The sequence below is a fragment of the Taudactylus pleione genome, unplaced genomic scaffold (assembly GCF_031769625.1).
Source record: "Taudactylus pleione unplaced genomic scaffold, aTauple2 ptg000026l, whole genome shotgun sequence".
In the NCBI taxonomy this organism is placed as follows: domain Eukaryota; kingdom Metazoa; phylum Chordata; class Amphibia; order Anura; family Myobatrachidae; genus Taudactylus; species Taudactylus pleione.
Genome location: NW_028284428.1, coordinates 22,974,758 through 22,994,046, shown reverse-complemented (window position 1 = coordinate 22,994,046; position 19,289 = coordinate 22,974,758). Strand labels below are relative to the sequence as shown.

Below are 19,289 nucleotides of genomic sequence, written 5' to 3'. Positions count from 1 at the left end.
CTTTCATACATCCTGGGAATACTTTGTTTTTGCAGGTATCCCCCCAAAACTTTTTTTGAAGGCATCCCCCAAATGTCAAGCATCAACTAAAGGGATGAAATATAGTGTGAAACAGATGTGTCCACATACACCTATGTGCAATAGTGTATTTTAATGAAGGACGGAACATGGTATCATTCTGTAGTTCATTAAATCGTCTATGTGCCAGCAATCTGTGATGTTCTGAGGTGCAGGCCCAGCGACAGGGGGGACTAGGGGTACACCAGTACCGGGTCCAGAGGGGTCCCGAGGACTGGACGGGCACAAAATGGGGACACGGCCACTTAGACCCATAGCTGCCGCCCAGTTCCGAGTCCCTTGGAGCCTGGCCCGGGCAGCACCTGACCTTTAAGTGAGCAACGCGGCAGCGTCACATCATAGGTCACGATGCCACACGTCTTGCCTGTCCGTCAGGCAGGCTGTGCCGTTGTGGTGTTGAGGGGATGGTAGAGGGATAGGGGCTGGGGCAGGCAGGGAAAGATGATTGGTGCTGGGGATGGAAGAAGGTGAAGGAGGAAGGTGATGGGGACAGAGAAAGGTGATGGGGACAGAGTAAGGTGATAGGGGCTGGGGGCAGAGAAAGGTGATGAGGGCTAGGGACAGAGGAAGCTGAAGGGGCAGAAGAAAGTGATGGGGTAGAGGAAGCTGATGGGGTCTGGGGACAGAAGAAGGTGATAAGGGCCGGGGGGCAGAAGGTGACACAGGCTGGGAGCAGAGGAAGCTGATAGGGGCTGGCGGCAGAGGAAGGTGATGTGGCCAGAGGAAGGTGATGGGGGCAGAGAAAGGTGATGGGGCTAGGGATGGAGGAAGGTGATAGGGGCTGAGAACAGAGGAAGGTGATAGAGGCTGGGGATGGTGGAAGGTGATAGGCTGGGGGCAGAGAAAAGTGATTGGGGCTCGGGATGGAGAAAGGTGTTGGGGGCTTCTGGACTGAGGATGGTTTTAAGAGACTGAATTTGGGGACGGTGATGAGAGGCTGGGGACTGAGGATGGCTGGCTGCAAACAACATCCCTCCTACCCCTGAGGCATCCACAGCACTGTCATCAAGAATACATTGCAAGAGACGTTAGACAAGAACTACAGCCTGCATCGTTAGTGACAGAGAGACAGTGTGGTAATTCATAGTGTATTTTTACTTTATTTAAATGCTGGCATACTTTTCAGTTAACATTCTCATGCTTCACATATCACATATGCAGGAGAGGGATGTGCGGGATCGGGGGTGGTGGTGAGAAGGTGGGGCCCCCAGAGACATCAGTGTACCGGGCCCCGAGATTTTTGTTAACGGCCCTGCTGGGGGGTAGGGAAATTGCCTCGACCATCTGCACGATTGCCAGTCAGTCTAGTGTGTACCCAGCCTACGTTATAAAGGCAAACAACAGGCCAGATACAACTGGCCCACATCATGCATTGATCTGCAACCTTTCACCAATTAATTTGTGTAAAAAAACTAATCCTATGTACCTAGGGCCTGACTCAGAGATGGACGGTATTGTACAGCCACATGGCAGCGGCATGCAGCAGGAGGCGTCTGTAGGAAAAAGATGCCTCCTGCATCTGTGATCTGAGTGCTGCATCTGAAGACGCAACATTGGATCACCATTGCGCCCATCAGTAATCGCCCATCTGAGTAAGCTTCAGCTTACTCAGAATGGGCAACATATACAGTACCTGCTCAGCCGGGGTCAGGATGTTCTGGCCTTGGCACTCTCAGAAAAAGGGGGTGATACTCCCCGTTTCCAGAAATGCAGGCCAACCAGGCCCCCCCCGCTGTAACCTCAAACTCGTCCTGTGCATGCGCAGTCCCCAACAATAAGAGATGTACGCAAACCATCGGGTTTGTGTACATCTCTGAATCAGTCCCCTAGTACACTAAAACTAAAGTTCTGTAAGACACAAAATGGAGGAAAAATTATGCAGTCTGTGTAAAAAGCCCAAAGACAGGTCTGATATGAGAGACCTGCACAGTGCTTCTTTATGCTTTACCTGCATGTGAGCTGAGATGCAAAATTGAGGAAAAAGTGAATGTCACAGTTTCCTGCACCACGTGTCTCATGCCGGGTTATAGTTACCATCCCAGTGGTCAGAATATCGGCACCGAAATCCCAACACCAGTCAGAATCCCAGGGCCAGCTGTCCGACTGCTGGCATCCAGACGTTACATCAAGTATTAGGGTTAGGGGGATGGTTAGGGGTTAGGGTTGGGCACTAGGACAGTGTCGGGAACGTTTTTTCTGCCGAGGGCCATTTTGATATATATAATATTATTCATGGGCCAGTGCAGGCCACACACCCTCTGTGTGATGTCAAAAAGGGCGGGGCCACAATTGCCTGTGATTACAGCAATGCCTGGAGCATCCTGAGGCTGCTCCGGGGAGCTGTAAGGGCAGCGGTGTGATCCTTAGGACGCTTCATGTGGCACTGCTGCATAGATTCTGGCTGTAGGGTACCATTCTAGACACCCTGCTAGCCAGATGAAGCTAGCAGAAAACAGCTCAGAGTGCCAGACCAAATGACCTCAGATCCCGCACTTTCTAAAGAAACAAATTTGTTATTTATGTTCTGAGCTCCCCCTGTAAGTTATTATATGTGGAAAAGACTGCTAGAATGCTCAAAGGGAGGTTAGCACTTTATCACTCCTCTATTAAAAGAGCACTGGATCCTGCTGTTGCTAATTGTGACCTTAAAATCTTTACTGTATATGAAACATTCCCAAGAAAACAAGCATAAACTTTGTCAACTGAAAATCTAATGACCTTACTTCTGGTACAAGCCTCCATTCTATACCCATATGGAATGTGATTTTATGCTGCACTAGTTGTTAAATAAAATTCTGTTATAAACTATATCACACGATGTTGGGGATATTTTCTCCTTTATATTTTTTCATATATTGAATAATCCATGTGCAAAAAGGTCATTTGAGCTTCCCATCATGAACAAAAACTATAAAGTGAAGGAAAGTATTATTCTATGACTATACCTTATTTAAGTGATTGTAGATGTGAAATGAAGCGCCATTATATGAACCATATTGCGTATCATTAAGACTGTTTTTAGGGTGAAACTTGGATTTCAAATTGGGCAGCTAAATTATTCACTTTTTTTGAGTGCCAGATTGTGTTCTCATATACTATACCATTATAGACATTAGTTTGACATGATTTCTCATTATTCCCCTTCTCTAAACTCATACATTAGTCTCCTGTTCTTAACTTTGTGCAGATTATGTTCTTCATTTGATATAACTGGTTACATTTGTATTCTGACATTGTTGCAATGTCTGAGAGTAATCATCCAGATACTGTTTCTTATTTTATATTATCAGTTACATTAGTATCCTTATAACAGTCTTCCACTTTGTGCAGATCAGAGTAACACATTACTGAGTGGATATCATCAATTGTTCCTATTACTGAGAATTGTTTGACTAGACAGATTTTTGGCTAGCACTGGTTTAGCCATTACTCCATAAAAAAATAATCACATTAGTTTAAGACTTGGATTATTGGTCACAGGCATTCACTCTGTTTGATTGTAGTTAGCGGTGGTACAGTGCTATAAGATACCAGATCAGTATGACTTGAATATTCTGCTTTCTCTTAGCTATCATACCACATTTTTACATCGCCCTGTCATGATTGCTTTGTGGCAGCTGCTGCAAAGGCACATCACTCACTTCTGGCACAGTCCAGGACTATGGTAGGTGACATGATTCCTGACTTACTGCGGTGACTACTGTAGTGTTACCAGCATCCCCCCACTGGTAAGTACATGTCTTCTCCCTTATCTATTCATCATTCTAAGGATCTCATTCAGAGCCGGACGCTATTTGCGCTCGCTCGTTCAGAAAAAGGGGTGGCTATTCAAATGAACCGTTCCCTCTTTGCGGTCTGTTCACACCTCTAGGTCTGAACGAGCGAACCAAACATGCGGTCATTTTTTGGTAAACTACGCCCCCTGCTCGCTGTTCTTGTGGTTGGTTTTTCCTACCGCAATCTTGCGAGCAGTTCTGACTATAAAATAACCCAATGACGCTGCTGTATTAATTATGCACACCCATAAAACGCCCGTTTTGACCTTTAAGCACGCCTGCGTTTGGATCTCCACTCCCCGTTTTCAAGCACCTTCCCCTGTTACCACCCACAAACGCCTCATCCTGTCACTCAAAATAGCAGGCATTCGCTATTTAGCGAACAAACGATTTTCGGCCGCACTGACTGGTTCGCACATGCGTATTACGATCCGTACGCATGCGCAGTTGTGCAAACATCGCTCGGAACGAACGAGCGGCTGCTTACGAGCGGCTCTGAATCAGGCCCTAAGTTTCCTGATGGACATTAAGATTTGCACACATCCACTGACAGGCTGGTGATGCTACGAGTTGGTGCATACGCTGCGAACACTAAATTTTGGCATTTAGCATTCATTAGCTGAGAATCGCGCTTTTTCACAAACACTGATGATATGTTTACATGAGATTTTGTTTCTGAAAATTACCTTCAGTTCTTCCTTAAGTGTATATATTTTATATTTTTCTGACTGTTCATTGTTGCAGAGAGCATCTAAAGCCACATATACACTAGATGATGTGTGTATGCAGCAATGTTGGCGGGGGTGCCAGTATCGCCGCATGTCGGCGATGTGTGTATGCGGCGATGTCGGCGGGGGTGCCGGCATCGACAAGTATACACACTTGCCGATGCCGACCAGCGACGGACGATGGCAGGGGGGGGGGCAACTGAGGATATCGTAAACGACCAGTGTGAGCGCGCATCGTTGGTCATTTACTGTATACACACTGGCCAATATTGTGAACACTTGAGCGATAATGATATCGCTATCATTCAATCTTTCAAAATATCGGCATGTGTATACGTGGTTTTACTGAATGCCATACAGTACAATAGAGAGCACATTCCAGGGATCAGTAAACAATAGAGTATTCCAGAGACATACTGTATATACAATATAGAGGGTATCATAGAAATCGATATACAATGCTAAGAGACTCTCATAGACTGCCATACTATACAGAGAGCATTCCAAGGACAGCCTTACAATACAGAGAACATTCCAAATACCATCATAAAATGCATAGTACTGTTATACAATAAAATAATGGTTTCCAGAGGCCGGAATACAATACAGAGATCATTTTGGAGACCAATTTACACAAGAGAGTATTCCAGAGACCAACATTGACCAATGTACAATACAAATCTTACGTATGTATTTTTAAACCTAATCTGGATAATATAAATGTATTACCTATGGGCTCTGTCAGATGGAATATAGTGGAGTTGAGGCTATGGTGTGCAACTGTTGTCGAGGGGGAGGACATGGAAACCAGAGGCAATATGGTTTAGTTAGGCAAATTAAATAAATCCAGCCTAAAGAGCATATATACGTTACCTGTGAGGATATTTTCTTTTCACAACAAAGTTCATAGTAGATGGTCTTCTCTGAGAATGGAATTGCTATCACATATAATTAAAACTTACATTTCAAAAAAATAAATGAAACATTGTATAAATAATATATATGCACATATGCATGTACTCTTAAACAAACATAAAGATTCCAAGATTGGCTGATGGTGCATACTGTGCATGCGTGTGCAGAGTGACAGGAGGTTGGGGGTGGTGACAGGGGAGTGGTTGGGGAAACCAATGAGTGCCTGTCCATTTGAATGCCATTACTTGACCATTCATAAATTAGCCACGGCATATACATCTTGAGTACTCACTGTGGGCCTGATTCAGAGCCGCTCGTAAGCGGCCGCTCGTTCGCTCCGAGCGATGTTCGCACATCTGCGCATGCGTATGGGTCATAATACACATGCGCCAACCAGTCAGTGCAGTCGGAAAACGTGTGTTTGCAAAATTGCGAGTGCCTGCTAATTTGAGTGACAGGGTGAGGTGTTTGTGGGTGGTAACAGGGGAAGGTGCTTGAAAACGGGGAGTGGAGATCCGAACGCAGGCGTGCCAAACGGTCAAAACAGGCGTTTTAGGGGTGTGCATAATTAACAAAGCAGTGTCATCGGCCACGTCACTTGGTTGTCTCTTAGCCTGAACTGTTCGCATGATTGCGGTAGGAAAATCCAACCACAAGCACTGCGAGCAGTTCAGATGCCTTTCGATGTACTCGATTAATCTAATAAATAGCGGAGATGACGTAGGATGTGAGCGGCCAGGGGGCGTCTTTACAAAATAGCGAGCGCATGTTTTGTTCGCTCGCTCAGACATAGAGGCGTCAACAGACCGCAAAGAGCGAGCGCTCAATTTAAATAGCCGGCCCCTTTTTCTGAACGAGAGAGCGCAAATAGCGTCCGGCTCTGAATCAGGCCCTATGTGTCCTGTAACAATCTATGAGTGCCCCCTGTGATATACTGTATTATCATGCTGGTTATGTATTAAGTCTCAATTGGTAATTCAGATGTGCCTACTGGGTGGCTGCTTTTATTTATATGTAGATTTATTCGTTGGACAGTTATTAAAATATTGTTGCGCCTAGTTTTGATTCTTTGTATATTCTCCTCTATACTGTAGCTGAAATAATTGAGGAGCCGGTACCCAGCTAACAGTAGGCAAAGAGAGAGATTACCTGTAAGTGGTGCACTATCTAATAACATAATAATTAAAACTTGAAAAGCTCTGTGTTGCGGATATTGTGATTTTTAGCACTGTACTATGAGTAACTGTACCCTTATCAGTCTCATCTACATTCGTGATTGAAGCAGTTCAGACGCCTTTCGATGTACTCGATTAATCTAATAAATAGCGGAGATGACGTATGATGCGAGCGGCCAGGGGGCGTCTTTTCAAAATAGCGAGCGCTCAATTTAAATAGCCGGCCCCTTTTTCTGAACGAGCGAGCGCAAATAGCGTCCGGCTCTGAATCAGGCCCAGTGTGTGATGAGGTTAGCAATTTCTGAGTAAGGACAGACCTACTGTAATTCTGCGTGAGGGGTCAATGTTTCTCGATGTTCCCGATGTATACGCAGGACTGCAAGGTATTACGGATGTGAGATAGCGGTAGTGGGTGTCTCTATGCTGGCTGTGTAACGGTTTTGCAATTGCATTAATTAGCATATTTATGCAGCAGACCTGTGTGCGTAATCACAGGTGCCATCGCAATAGCAATCCATAGTGAATCAGGCCCATAGATCTCTATTCTATGCCATCAGCATAACAGCACTCAGTATTATTGCTTTGCATTAAGAGAAAGAGGTCTATTTATTGGGCTGTGTTAGGAGATAAAGTGAACGGTGATAAGGTACCAGCCAATCAGCTCCTAACTGCCATTTTTCAAACACAGTCTGTGACATGGCAGTTAGAAGCTGATTGGCTGGTACCTTATCATCGTTCACTTTATCTCCTAACACAGCTTAGTAAAGTCTTTCTCCATAACACTACTGACTCCAGGATCATTTTATACATGTTTATATATGTTATTAATTGTTGTGAATTATTTACTTTTTATGGCAACAAATGATTTTTTATATGTACATTTAATACTTAATAAATGTGTAAATCATACGTCTTAATTACATTGGGGTCTATACACTAGGCCTTGGAGAGATATAAAATGAAGAAAGATAAGTCCCAGCCAATCAGTTCTTAACCGTTAAGTTTACAGGCTGTGTTTGAAAAATGACAGGAGCTGATTAGCTGGTACTTATCTTTCTCAATTTTATCTCTCTCCAAGGCTTAGTGAATAGTCCTCTTGGTTTCTTTGTCCTGTGTGTTATTTGTATTCCCCACACTGGTTTTGAAGCTGCAGTTATAACACAATTTTGTAATATTTTCAGTTTATTACATTATCATTCACATAGAAGGTGATTGCCTATTTTGTTATTTCCTCTAACTCAGAGAAGTACGCAATGCCATTATTGTTTGCGCAGTTGAGCTATTATTTACTACTACGCATGCGCTAAAAGTCCTGTAAACCACTATGATGCATGCATTCTCCAGAGTGTGCACATAGGCCCTCATCCAGAGCCGTACGCTCTGAGCAGAGCGCACGCTCTGAATGAGGGCCGCCCTCCATAATTATGGAGCGTCCTCCTGGACGCTCGTATAGCTGTGGGTCACCACCCACAGCCTATACGAGCATGCAGTTTGATGGCCGCGATGGTCTTGACCATCGCGACCATCGCCACTGCGAGCCGGAGCCTGCGGTTGAGGTTTTCAACCGCAAGGCCCGGAGTGATTTTGGCTCTATCAGAGCCAAAATCACTCCCACTGACATCACTAGTGATGTCAGTGGGCCGGCTTCTGACGGTAGGCGTTCCCTTGGGAACGCCCCCGTCAGGGAGGCACGCCCCCGGCACGCCCACCAAAGGGGGCGTGCTGTCAATCAACATCGACAGCATGCCCCCTTTGATCAGACACAACGAGCGAAGGAAAGTCCTTCGCTCGTCGCGTCTGGCGCATGCGCACGACGGAGCTCCCGCCGTCGTGCGCATGCGCAGTGCACAACATCGACCCACTTGCGAGTCTGAATCAGGCCCATAGTCTGCTGTTGCATACAGAAGTACTAGTAATTAGATATGGCAAGACAAAACCATGGGCGTTCCTGGGTGGTGTCTGGGAGGTGACCTAAAGCGAATGCAATAAAACGGCATCTCATGAGCATGTTATAAGAGTGTCATGGGTGAGTCAGTGAACATGTCTGCATTCCCAAATGCAGAGTTGCATTCACAGAGGATGGAGTTCAGAAGAAGACTCTGCGACAGCCATAGGCTGGTGCAAGTGTCAATGGTGGACGCAGTGGTACGCCGATTGAGGAATATTTGGAACCACCGGTAGATTTGCACTGTCCACAGGCATTTACAGTGAACGTCTCAGGGTTGCACAGTCCAGTGCACATTAGTGTACATGATAAAGGCTGAAACTAGCATTTGCATATTACCACCACTGCGAATCAGGCCCAGAGGGTGAGGGGACACACAGGTGAGCTGGTAGTGGTGGGGGATTCACAGGTGAGCTGGTGGGAATGGGGGGACACACTGGCAAGCTGATAGTGGGGGGACACATTGGTGAACTGGGGTGTGACAGGGACACAGGTAAGCTGGTGGGGGTGAGGGGGCACACACAGGTCACACTAGTGCACGCAGGGGGGTGGGTTCTGAGTTCCCAGAAACCCCCCCTGACAGACTGGAGAGCAGGCACCATCTTCTTAAGCCCCGCCCCCTCCTGGCAAAATGCCATGATTCGCGGGTCAATCGAGAGGAGGCGGAGCCAATATGACGTGATTCCATTAGAATCGCATTATTTAGCTCCGCCCCCTCCTGCTTGACCCACTAATCACGGCATTTTGTTGCTAGGGGGAGTGGTCATCCTCATCACAGGTCTACAACCCGCAGCTGCTGCAAGGTATATGTTCGGGAGTGCCGCCTTCTTCTTATGGTATGTGTGGAGGGGGCTCAATTCCCCATGGTGAACACCCTGGCAAGCTTCTCGTGAGCTCAGGTCTATAAGAGTGCCATATATATATATATTAGGGATGTGCAGGCTCGGATAGGTTCGAGTTTGCACGTGGAGTTCGGATTTTTCCCTCCAAAAAAACGGAACTCAGAACGAGGCAAAACGTCATCTTACATGGACGAACATCATCATTCCTGGACAAAAGACCAGGAATGATGATGTTCGTCCATGTAAGATGACGTTTAGCCTCGTTCTGAGTTCCGTTTTTTTGGAGGGAAAAATCCGAACTCCACGTGCAAACTCGAACCTATCCGAGCCTGCACATCCCTAATATATATATATATATAATGTCAGTGAGCAGATTTTGACGAATAACCCAAAGACATCTGTCTGAATTCCACTTGCACAACAAGTGAAAGTCTGTTTAGCCAATATATAGCAGCAGAATGTCCCGTACACGTATCACAGCACTGGCCACCGTAAGATTTTAGCCCGGCGTCTTCCCCGTAATTACCCGAATCCAGTCGGGAAGTATCTAAAAACAAAACAGAAGAATGCGTGGGAGCCACATCGTGCATTAACAAGATAAAATGTATTGGCAAGTAAAAACAAGCAGAGCGTGCTTACCACAACAAGCAGTTATCCACCGCAGAGTTTGACAGCAGAGTAATGGAAAGGTGCTCCCGGCTGGCGTCCTGAACGTCTCCAGGATCTCTTCACCAGAGCACTAACCACAGAAAGACAGATCACCAGGCCATGCATTTCGTCACTAGGACTTTGTCAGAGGCTGGCTAGTGATCTGTAGAGTTAAATAGGACTCATGAACTAATAAAAAATATGCAGCACAGCATTATCTCTAAAATGAATTCATGAAATTATTCATTTATACATATAAGCAGATATAAAAACATATGCATGCATATAAAAATGTATATAAAAATACAATAATACAATGTTTCCATTATATAATCCATAAAATATCATATGAATATAATATTAGGAATAGTAATAAAATGAAAAAGGACATATTATGCGGGACACTTTTAGAAAATTAGATAGTATGAATAATGCACTGGGTATAAAAAAGAACATAGAATCATCTATTTCAGGGATTTCTTCTCAAGGAAGTTAGGGCCTGATTCAGACCCGGTCGCTATCTGCGTACGCTCACTAGATGCGTATGCAAATTTTTCAAAGTGACGCTACGGGAAGTGATCGCTCGCCAAGGCATAAGCACTCCCACCATGTCTTAGCGTGCCACTTTGTGTATGCGTACGCCCAATCGCACAGGTAGAGTCTCCCACCAGCAACACGTCATCTCCAGGAAGTGTATTAAAACATTGGTACAGCGAGCACCATCGGATGTGAAGGCAGTGCTTGAGGTAGCTATACCCTACCGCAAGCATTGCGAGGAAATCAGTGTAAAAAAATGGCAAGTGACGTGTACAATGACACTGCCTGTTAATTATGCACGCCTCTAAAACGGAGTTGAAACACCTGGGCACGCCTGTGTTCGCATCTCCAACCCCAATTATTAGTGTCCTGCCCCTGTTACCACCCACAAACGGCCTCTCCTGTCACTCATTACCCTGGGCTGCCTTTGCTGGGCGAGCGGGTGATATGCGATCACAGTGAGTAGTTTGCGCACGCGCAGAACGAAGCGTGCGCATGCGCGTACGCAGAACATCGGGCCGCTTGCGAGCGCACGCATATAGCGAACGGGTCTGAATCAGGTCCATAGTCTATCTAGAACATAGCAACATGAATTGGTACAATCAAAATTGGTACCATAAAAATTGGTGCAATAAAAAACATAACATAATACATTGATACAATTTACAACTGGGTGTAAAAAGCTGGTGGTGGAGTACACACGTCAGCTAGGGGTGGTGGGGGACTCATAGGTGAGCTGGTAGGGGTGAGGGTACACACAGGTCAGCTAGGGGTGGTGGGGGACTCACAGGTGAGCTGGTGGGGGTGAGGGTACACACAGGTCAGCTAGGGGTGGTGGGGGACTCACAGGTGAGCTGGTGGGGGTGAAGGTACACACAGGTCAGCTAGGGGTGGTGGGGGACTCACAGGTGAGCTGGTAGGAGTGAGGGGACACAGGTAAGCTAGGTGGAGGAGGGGGAAAACATGAATAGCTGGGAGTGGGGCATGCACAAGTGAGCTGGAAGATTATAAAAGTCTGGTGTGTGTAATCATGTTTGGTGATACCTAGAGACATACAGTAATAAAGTATGTTGTCCAAAAACAACATGTTTGACTCCAATCTAAATTCCAGTTTTAACAATGATATATTTTTAACCTTACCATATCCTGCTTTGAGTATAATAAATATTTGAACCTGAATTAGCTTTAGTTTCAAAATTTAAAAAATGTACCAAATTGTTTTATGTTTCTATAATAACAATCAATAACAACATTTCAAATAGATATTCTGTACATAAACACATAAACAGTTTTTTACAGCAAAAATACTCAGGGATGTATATTGTACAAATATGTATGTGTTGCTGAAAGTATAGTAGTAGATGGTTATGTGTTTTCTATTTAAGTTTGTATTTACTATAATTTTTGTCAACATTTGTGGAAATTAGTTTGCAGTGTAATTAGACATAATTCTACTGCCTAAATGTCTGTTGTATTTTCTGTTATTGTAGCTGGTGTAATGCTGGTGCCAGAGCGAAGAACCCAAGACGGTTTTGAGGAACACTTTGGATTGAATTACTTAGGGCATTTCTTACTGACAAATCTTCTGTTAGACACTATGCGGGGTTCTGGAACACAAGATTGCAATGCTCGTGTCATCACAGTCTCTTCAGCCACCAGTTTTGCTGGACATTTGAACTTTGATGATCTACAAAACAGGTGAAATAAACTAAAAAGCTTATAAAACTACCATTAAATAACAATTACGTGTATTTATGATTAACTAATGTATTAAGTACAGATGGAACAACAGGTATTCAGACTAATTGTGCTCCACAGCACCTGTCTCTATGTATGCCAGTTATATTATCCACACCAAACTTTCATAATACTATTAGACTGTGTACACACTACAGATGTGACCTCATACATTTTTGCTGCAGTCACACCAAACAGCCCCTCTTGGTGTGCCAGGTTCTGTGTGACTCTTCTAGTGCGGGTGTATTAATGCCTCTTTTTCGCCCGAATGGCATCTTAGTCGCAATGGGATGCTGATTACTTTGATATGCAACACTTGTATATTTGTGTGTATATACATGAGTTTGAAACCCTAGGGACCCTGGCATAAATATAGACATCCATCACAGCACCTCATAAGAAGGTTTTGTGCTGTGTCTCAGCCGCTTTGTGCTTTAGCTGTGAACTGTGCTCATTGTTGACAGCTTTGTGAGACTCCTCTTCAGCGGCACCTGCCAGGGGCCTGGTGCAGAGAATTGTATCATCATTTCACCGCGGGGTATTATAATATGATTTGCAGTGAATTTGCATCATCATGGCCCTGGCACGTCACTGCAGAAGTGGATAGGTTGTAGTTCTCAAAAAATCATCAGTTTCCTGTACTTTTAAGGAGAGTAGACAGGCATGGTTTTCCTTTACAGAGTTGTTTGTCACTACTGAAACCTAAGTACACTGTACATTTCTGACAAGAAACATATAACGTGTGACACCAGCTTAAATCAGGAGCCTGTGACGTTTTCCACTATGAAAGTGCTTACCACTGGAGAAGTTGTCCATAGGAACTTCTAGCTAGCATTTCTCAAGTACATTTTATAAAATGATAGGTACAAGCTGATTTGTTACTATGGACAACTTGTCCACTACTCCCAATCATATTACCCCCTACAGGGGCAAACGCAAGATTTTTAAGGGGGGGTGTTTCCATATATATATATATATATATATATATTTATATATATATATATATATATATTAAATAGCAGTGTTCGCAAATACGCGCTATAGCGCGTATTTTACCCGATGTCGCGCACTGGGGACCCACTTTTTTAAAGTTACCGGGTCCCCGGGGACGCTCTGTGCTGTGGCCAATCCCTGACAGCTGGCTGCAGCACAGCTCATCCCCCTGCAGTAACAGACACAACGCTGTCTGTTAGAGCAGCCAATGAGAGTCAATCAGACTCTCATTGGCTGCTGCTGTGGAAAGCAGTGCTGGGATCAAGTGTCTGATCCCAGCATCGGCACAGCATCCATGCCCGGCGCTGGGACAGTGTGTTTGTTCCCAGCGCCGGGTAAGCCACTGCGGCGGGTACCTGGTGGCGGCGGGAGAAGCTTGGCTCCGGGCACAAGCTAAGCGGAGCTCACTGCCCGGAAGCCAAGTAGCGGCGGTCGGCGGTGGTTGTTTGGCACTGGCCGCGAGCCGAACATGGCTCGCAGTCCAGCAGCCAATAGGAGGCAGACGCAACGAGCCAATCGCGGCTCGCCGTGTCATAGCCCCACCCACTCGCGGTGTCTTGAATTAGACGCGGCTGTGAGGGAAACTTCAGTACCGACGGCGCAGAGGAGGAGAGAAGACCCCCTGAAGAGTGTCGCGGCAACAGCTCCGGCGGCCGCGCAAGAGGCCAGAAGACGGCGTAATCAAGAGGGAAGAAAGGAAGAGGCGGTGCCGCTGGCCAGGATGGGCCAGCGGCAGAAGTATGAAGCTGAGGACCGAAGAGGACTGCAGGGGTGGGCAGCCTCTTCCACCATGCGGGTAGGCGGCCTTGGACCACCATTATTTACCCCTCCCTAGACCACCAGGGTTGTCGGGCGCTGGGCCCGTGGCATAAATTCAGACAATAGGCCTGTTGGTATATAGGTGGGCACAAGGCCCAGGCTACATAGGGGGCATTAGGCCCAAATTAAGGTATTTGCCCCATAAATAGGTGAGTGACCTGGGCATTAGGCCCAGGTCACTAAAGGTTAAATAGGTGGGGCAGTGCATAGGGGGTCAACTATTGAGGGCACTGCAGAGGGTGGATTACTACTGGGGGCACTGCAGAGGGGGGATTACTACTGGGGCAAAGCATAGGGGGATTACTACTGGGGGCACTGCAGAGGGGGGATTACTACTGGGGCACTGTAGAGGGGGGGGACTACTGGGGGCAATGCAGAGGGGGGATGACTACGGGGGCACTGCAGAGGGGGGATGACTACTGGGGTAAATTCATAGGGGGATTACTACTGGGGGTAATGCATAGGCGGACTACTGCTAGTGGCAATGCATAGGAGGTCATCTACTGGGGGCAATGCATAGAGGGACTACAGGGCATTAATGTGCAGCATAATATGTGAAGGCCGGGGATAGCTGTGTGGCATCATTTGTAAGTGGCATTACTGCGTGGCATTAATGTGCGGTCTAATGTTTAAAGATCGGGCATGGCTGTGTGGCAAAAATGTGTAAAGACTGGGCATTACTGTGTGGCATAATGTGTAAAAGGCATTAATGTGCGGCATAATGTGTAAAGGCCGGGCATGGCTGTGTGGCATCATTTGTAAGAGGTTAGGGGAGGTCTGAGAGTTATATAGGGAGCTCTAAAGCATAAATTATGATGGGGCCCAGAAACGGTCAGGAAGGGTCCCATTTTTTTTAAAGTGGAGGGTCCCTGGGACCCACATATTTTGTCACTCACCGCGATCACTGTATAGTATATATAGATATATTGTGTTTATATATATATATATATATATAGTATATATGTGTGTTTGTGTGAGAGACACGCACACACACACACACAGCATAGATACACACACATAACATACACACCCAACGTACTTACAAACACACACACACAGCATACATACACATAGCATAGTTACACACACCCTATTTGCCGGGCTGCTGCTGCTGGGTGGCCGTGATGACCTGTATTTTATATTAATACTACCATACTGTATTTTATATTTCTATATCCCACCCTTCTCACACACACACATCACACATCCCCTCCCCCCCCCTCCTCCCTGAGACTTCAATACAACACGCACACATACATACATATCACATACACACATACCACCTACCCGGCCAACAATAACAAGAGAGAGACCTACAGTACATGACATGATGCCTCTCGTCCATTCAGCCTTCCTGCGCGGCACCAAACAGCTCATCGACCCCTTGTATGCAGTGTGGGAGTCAGTTGAAACACTGGAGGGACGCCATTCGGGCTAGTGTGCCACGCGGGAGCCGGAGGATGCAGAGCTCACAGCAGGGTTGTGGATAGACCCCCTTCCATAGATGTACCTACTGAAGGGCATCTAAACACAACCCTCACAGCAGTCAGAACAGCCGGGTGCGCCGCTGATATACTTCGCAGCGGGCACCCGGCAAATAGAAATTGCAGCAGCGGCCGGGTCCGCCCCCAGAGCATTCTCCGGTCTGTGTGGCCACCATGGTTACAGCCAGAGACGGAGACAAGGCTGCCTCTGTCCCTGAAAAAAACATTTGGATGGTCAGGGGGGGTTTCTGAGTACTCAGAAACCCACCTGCGTGCGCTACTGCATTATATATCACATGCAGGTCAGGGGCTTTATATAGTTCTTATACACACACACAGCAATACAATTAATCATGCCACATCTAGCTTGTTTAAAATTGACACTAGTGCTGGGAAATTGTATATAATCACCAAGACCACTCCTAACAACTGCTTTAGGATTAACTGCCATTAGTCCATAGGAAATTTGATGGTATTGTGATGGTAACATGACATCTAAGTACAAGGCAATTAAGTTTGCAGCTAAACAATCACATTTTATTTTGATATTCCGGTGGCTCCATAAATGTCGAACACGTGGAGGAGCGGCCACATAGATGCGGCTGATGTTTAATATGAGCAAAGGTATGTATTTCTTTCCAAGCGTACAATTCAGATTCAGCCCCAATATTATTCTACAACTTTTTCTTCCAAAATTGGGCATCTCTGCTGGCATTATTAGATTAGGGAATTTGTTTATATGGTTCTTGTAAGAAAAAGTTTTGTTTGCACATTACACAGTCACATGGTTGACACCACAAGGTCGACACTAGAAAGTCGACATGGTTCCACATTTTGGCAGGCGCCATCCTAAGAATGTCGACATCTGAAATTTCACCATGTGAAATGTAGACATTTTCAGAATGTCGACAGTTAAGATTAGGCACTGCCTTGAAGGTTAGGGTAAGGTACAAGTAGGAGGTTAGGAGTAGGCTACTTTGGGGGAGTTTAGTGTTAGGCACTAGGAGGAGGGTTTGGGGTAAATTACCCACCAGCTGAGGTGCTGATGCTGAGACACACCTCTGCGTCGGAACTGCTGATCACATGACCCCCTGGACCCGGAAGATGATGCTGGAGACGCCGCTGCTGCCGCGACCAGGTAAGTGACTTCTAGGCCACCTGGGACATTAGGTGGACATTATATAATATCAACATGTCATCCATATTGACAGTGTAAACATTCTCATGTTGACCTTATGTATATCGGCATGAGAACTGTCAACCTAACATAATACGGGTTGGGTCAGAATACTGACGGTTGCATCCCGACAGTCAGAATCTCGACCCAACTTGTTCTAACACTTAAACCCCCCCATCAGCCTAACCCGAACCCTCCCTCCTGCAACCTAACCCTAACCCTCCCCCCTCCGCATCCTAAACCTCCCCCTAGTGCCTAACCCTAAACCTAACCCTAATACTTACCGTTGGGATGCCGACGGATGGGATTCTGGCGCCGATGTTCTGAGCGCCAGTATCCCGACCGCCGAAATGTTAATTACATCCCCATACCACACCCATTTGCACCAGTCATCATAACACATGGGTTAATTGTTTCAAAATCGAATATATGAAAATTTTCAATTTTTTTGTTGGCTATTGCTGTTGTGTGTTACATTTTGCGGCATCCAATACAGCACAGTAGTGCACAATGCTTACAAGTTGTTTTAAACTGTTGAGGAGAATACATTGCATGAAAAATTGTCAGTTCTAGCTGCGCTGCAGAATATGGTATGCCCAGTAATAGCTCCTGGCATAAGAAAGGGTAATGTGCTCTGTTGTGTTTGTTACTACTATAATCACCTATCTCAGCTGGTGACCTTGCGAACGCTGTGGAAATAAATGTCACTTCGCATTAGTTTGTAGGAGATGTATGTAATCACTAAAACAACTCATAACAACTGAGCATATAGCTCAGGAATGTTATAAGAAGGCACGCTATGATAAGATCCAGTGTTATAAGTTTCTAATTAGTCTATTTATGCAGTAATACTTTTCCTATCTTTAAAGTTACCTCTGCTATTGCCACTGTTCATCATGAAAAGAGATGCTTTTTAGGAGTTATTTGTCATTACAGTCATGCTAAGAGAGCACCTGCGATAAGAGACTGTCCCAGTAATGACAACAACTCTATTGTTAGCTGTTGCTACTTGCTGTATGTTTCCGGGTTACCTGCATGTACCTAAAGTAGGAGGCGAGAAGGATCAAGCAGCATTACTAGGGGAGGGATCTACAAAATCCTTGTACACATGCTTCTCTTAAGCGGGTTTATTACCACAGATCTCCACTGCTAGCAGTGCACAATCCTGAGACATATCTACAGTATATATATAAAATTGGACCCTAATAAAAATTATATCATCATTAGTTGTGATATGTACGCATCCGCCGAAGCCACTATGCTGGGACAGAAGACGAATGAGAACGTATAATAGGACTGGAAGTGGCGGGGAGGAGCAGCAGCATTTTTTCTGAGATTGGTAAATAAGGCCATGTCTCAGTGGTTGTGCCTAGATCCCCTTCAGCTACTGGACCCGGACGTAACATCGTGCGAGGGCAGAAGTACCATTCCATGCCCTGAAAGCGCTGTTATTTTGTCTCAAATGTAGTATCCGGCCACCAACAGTAGAAACTTGTACCCTTGCTTGGGACCAGGGTTTTTTTGGATATCAGTATATTCCGTATTTTTGAATAATTGTATACCATAATGAAATATCTTGAGAATGGGACCCAAATGTAAACACAGAAACATTTATGTTTCATATACATCTTATACACTTATGCTGGCCATATACTCTGCAATTATCGGGACGATCCGCACGATATCGGCGGATCGCCGCGATAATTGCAGCGTGTATGCGGGCGACCGAGGGTTAAATATTGCTCGGTCGGGCATGCTGGATTGTCCAGCATGCCCGTCCGATGCGATATTTACCCGGGAAACTGTCGGCCGCATCGGGCAGTGTATGCCCAGCGCGGCCGACAGATAGACATTTCCTGTGTTCCTTCCTACGGAAGGAACAGGGAAATGTCTCCTCCCCCGGGGGCGGAGCGCGGATGTCGGGCTATACACTGTGAGATTTCTCTCACAGTGTATGCCGCGGACATCTGCGGCTGGCAGCCAGCCAGATAAAATGTCTGTCGGTCTGACAGACATTTTATCTGGCAGTGTATGCCCAGCATTAGGCTGAAGGTCATTTTATACTATATTTTCAATAATTTTGTGGCTCAAACAAAGTTTGTGTACATACATGAAATTCATTTATGTTTCCAATACACCTTATACACAAAGCCTGAAGGTATTTTTATACTTTATTTTTAATAATTTTGTGCCATAAAAAAAAAGTTTGTGTACATTGAACCATCAAAAAGCAAAGGTTTCACTATGTCAGACATGCTAAAAATATTCTGTATTTCGGAATATTTGGATATGGGAGACTCAACCCGTACCGTCTTATTCTAGACTATGTATTGTATTCATTAAAAGATTGATTATTAAAGTCATCTAATAATGAAAGCACATATTCTATTTCTTTTACACGTTTGTCATTGCAAAGGAAAAAGTCTACTCAGAAT

The 19,289-nt window shown here is 45.4% G+C and overlaps 1 protein-coding gene across 3 annotated transcripts in view; it reads left to right on the top strand.

Moving 5' to 3' along the window:
* DHRSX (dehydrogenase/reductase X-linked) overlaps positions 1–19,289 on the top strand; it is a 412,879-nt gene that overhangs the window by 308,073 nt on the left and 85,517 nt on the right. For all 3 annotated transcript variants that reach the window (XM_088451655.1, XM_088451654.1, XM_088451656.1), the window contains one exon: positions 12,135–12,342. In XM_088451655.1, the coding sequence (XP_088307781.1) occupies positions 12,135–12,342 (208 nt within the window). The remainder of the gene's footprint in view (positions 1–12,134; positions 12,343–19,289) is intronic.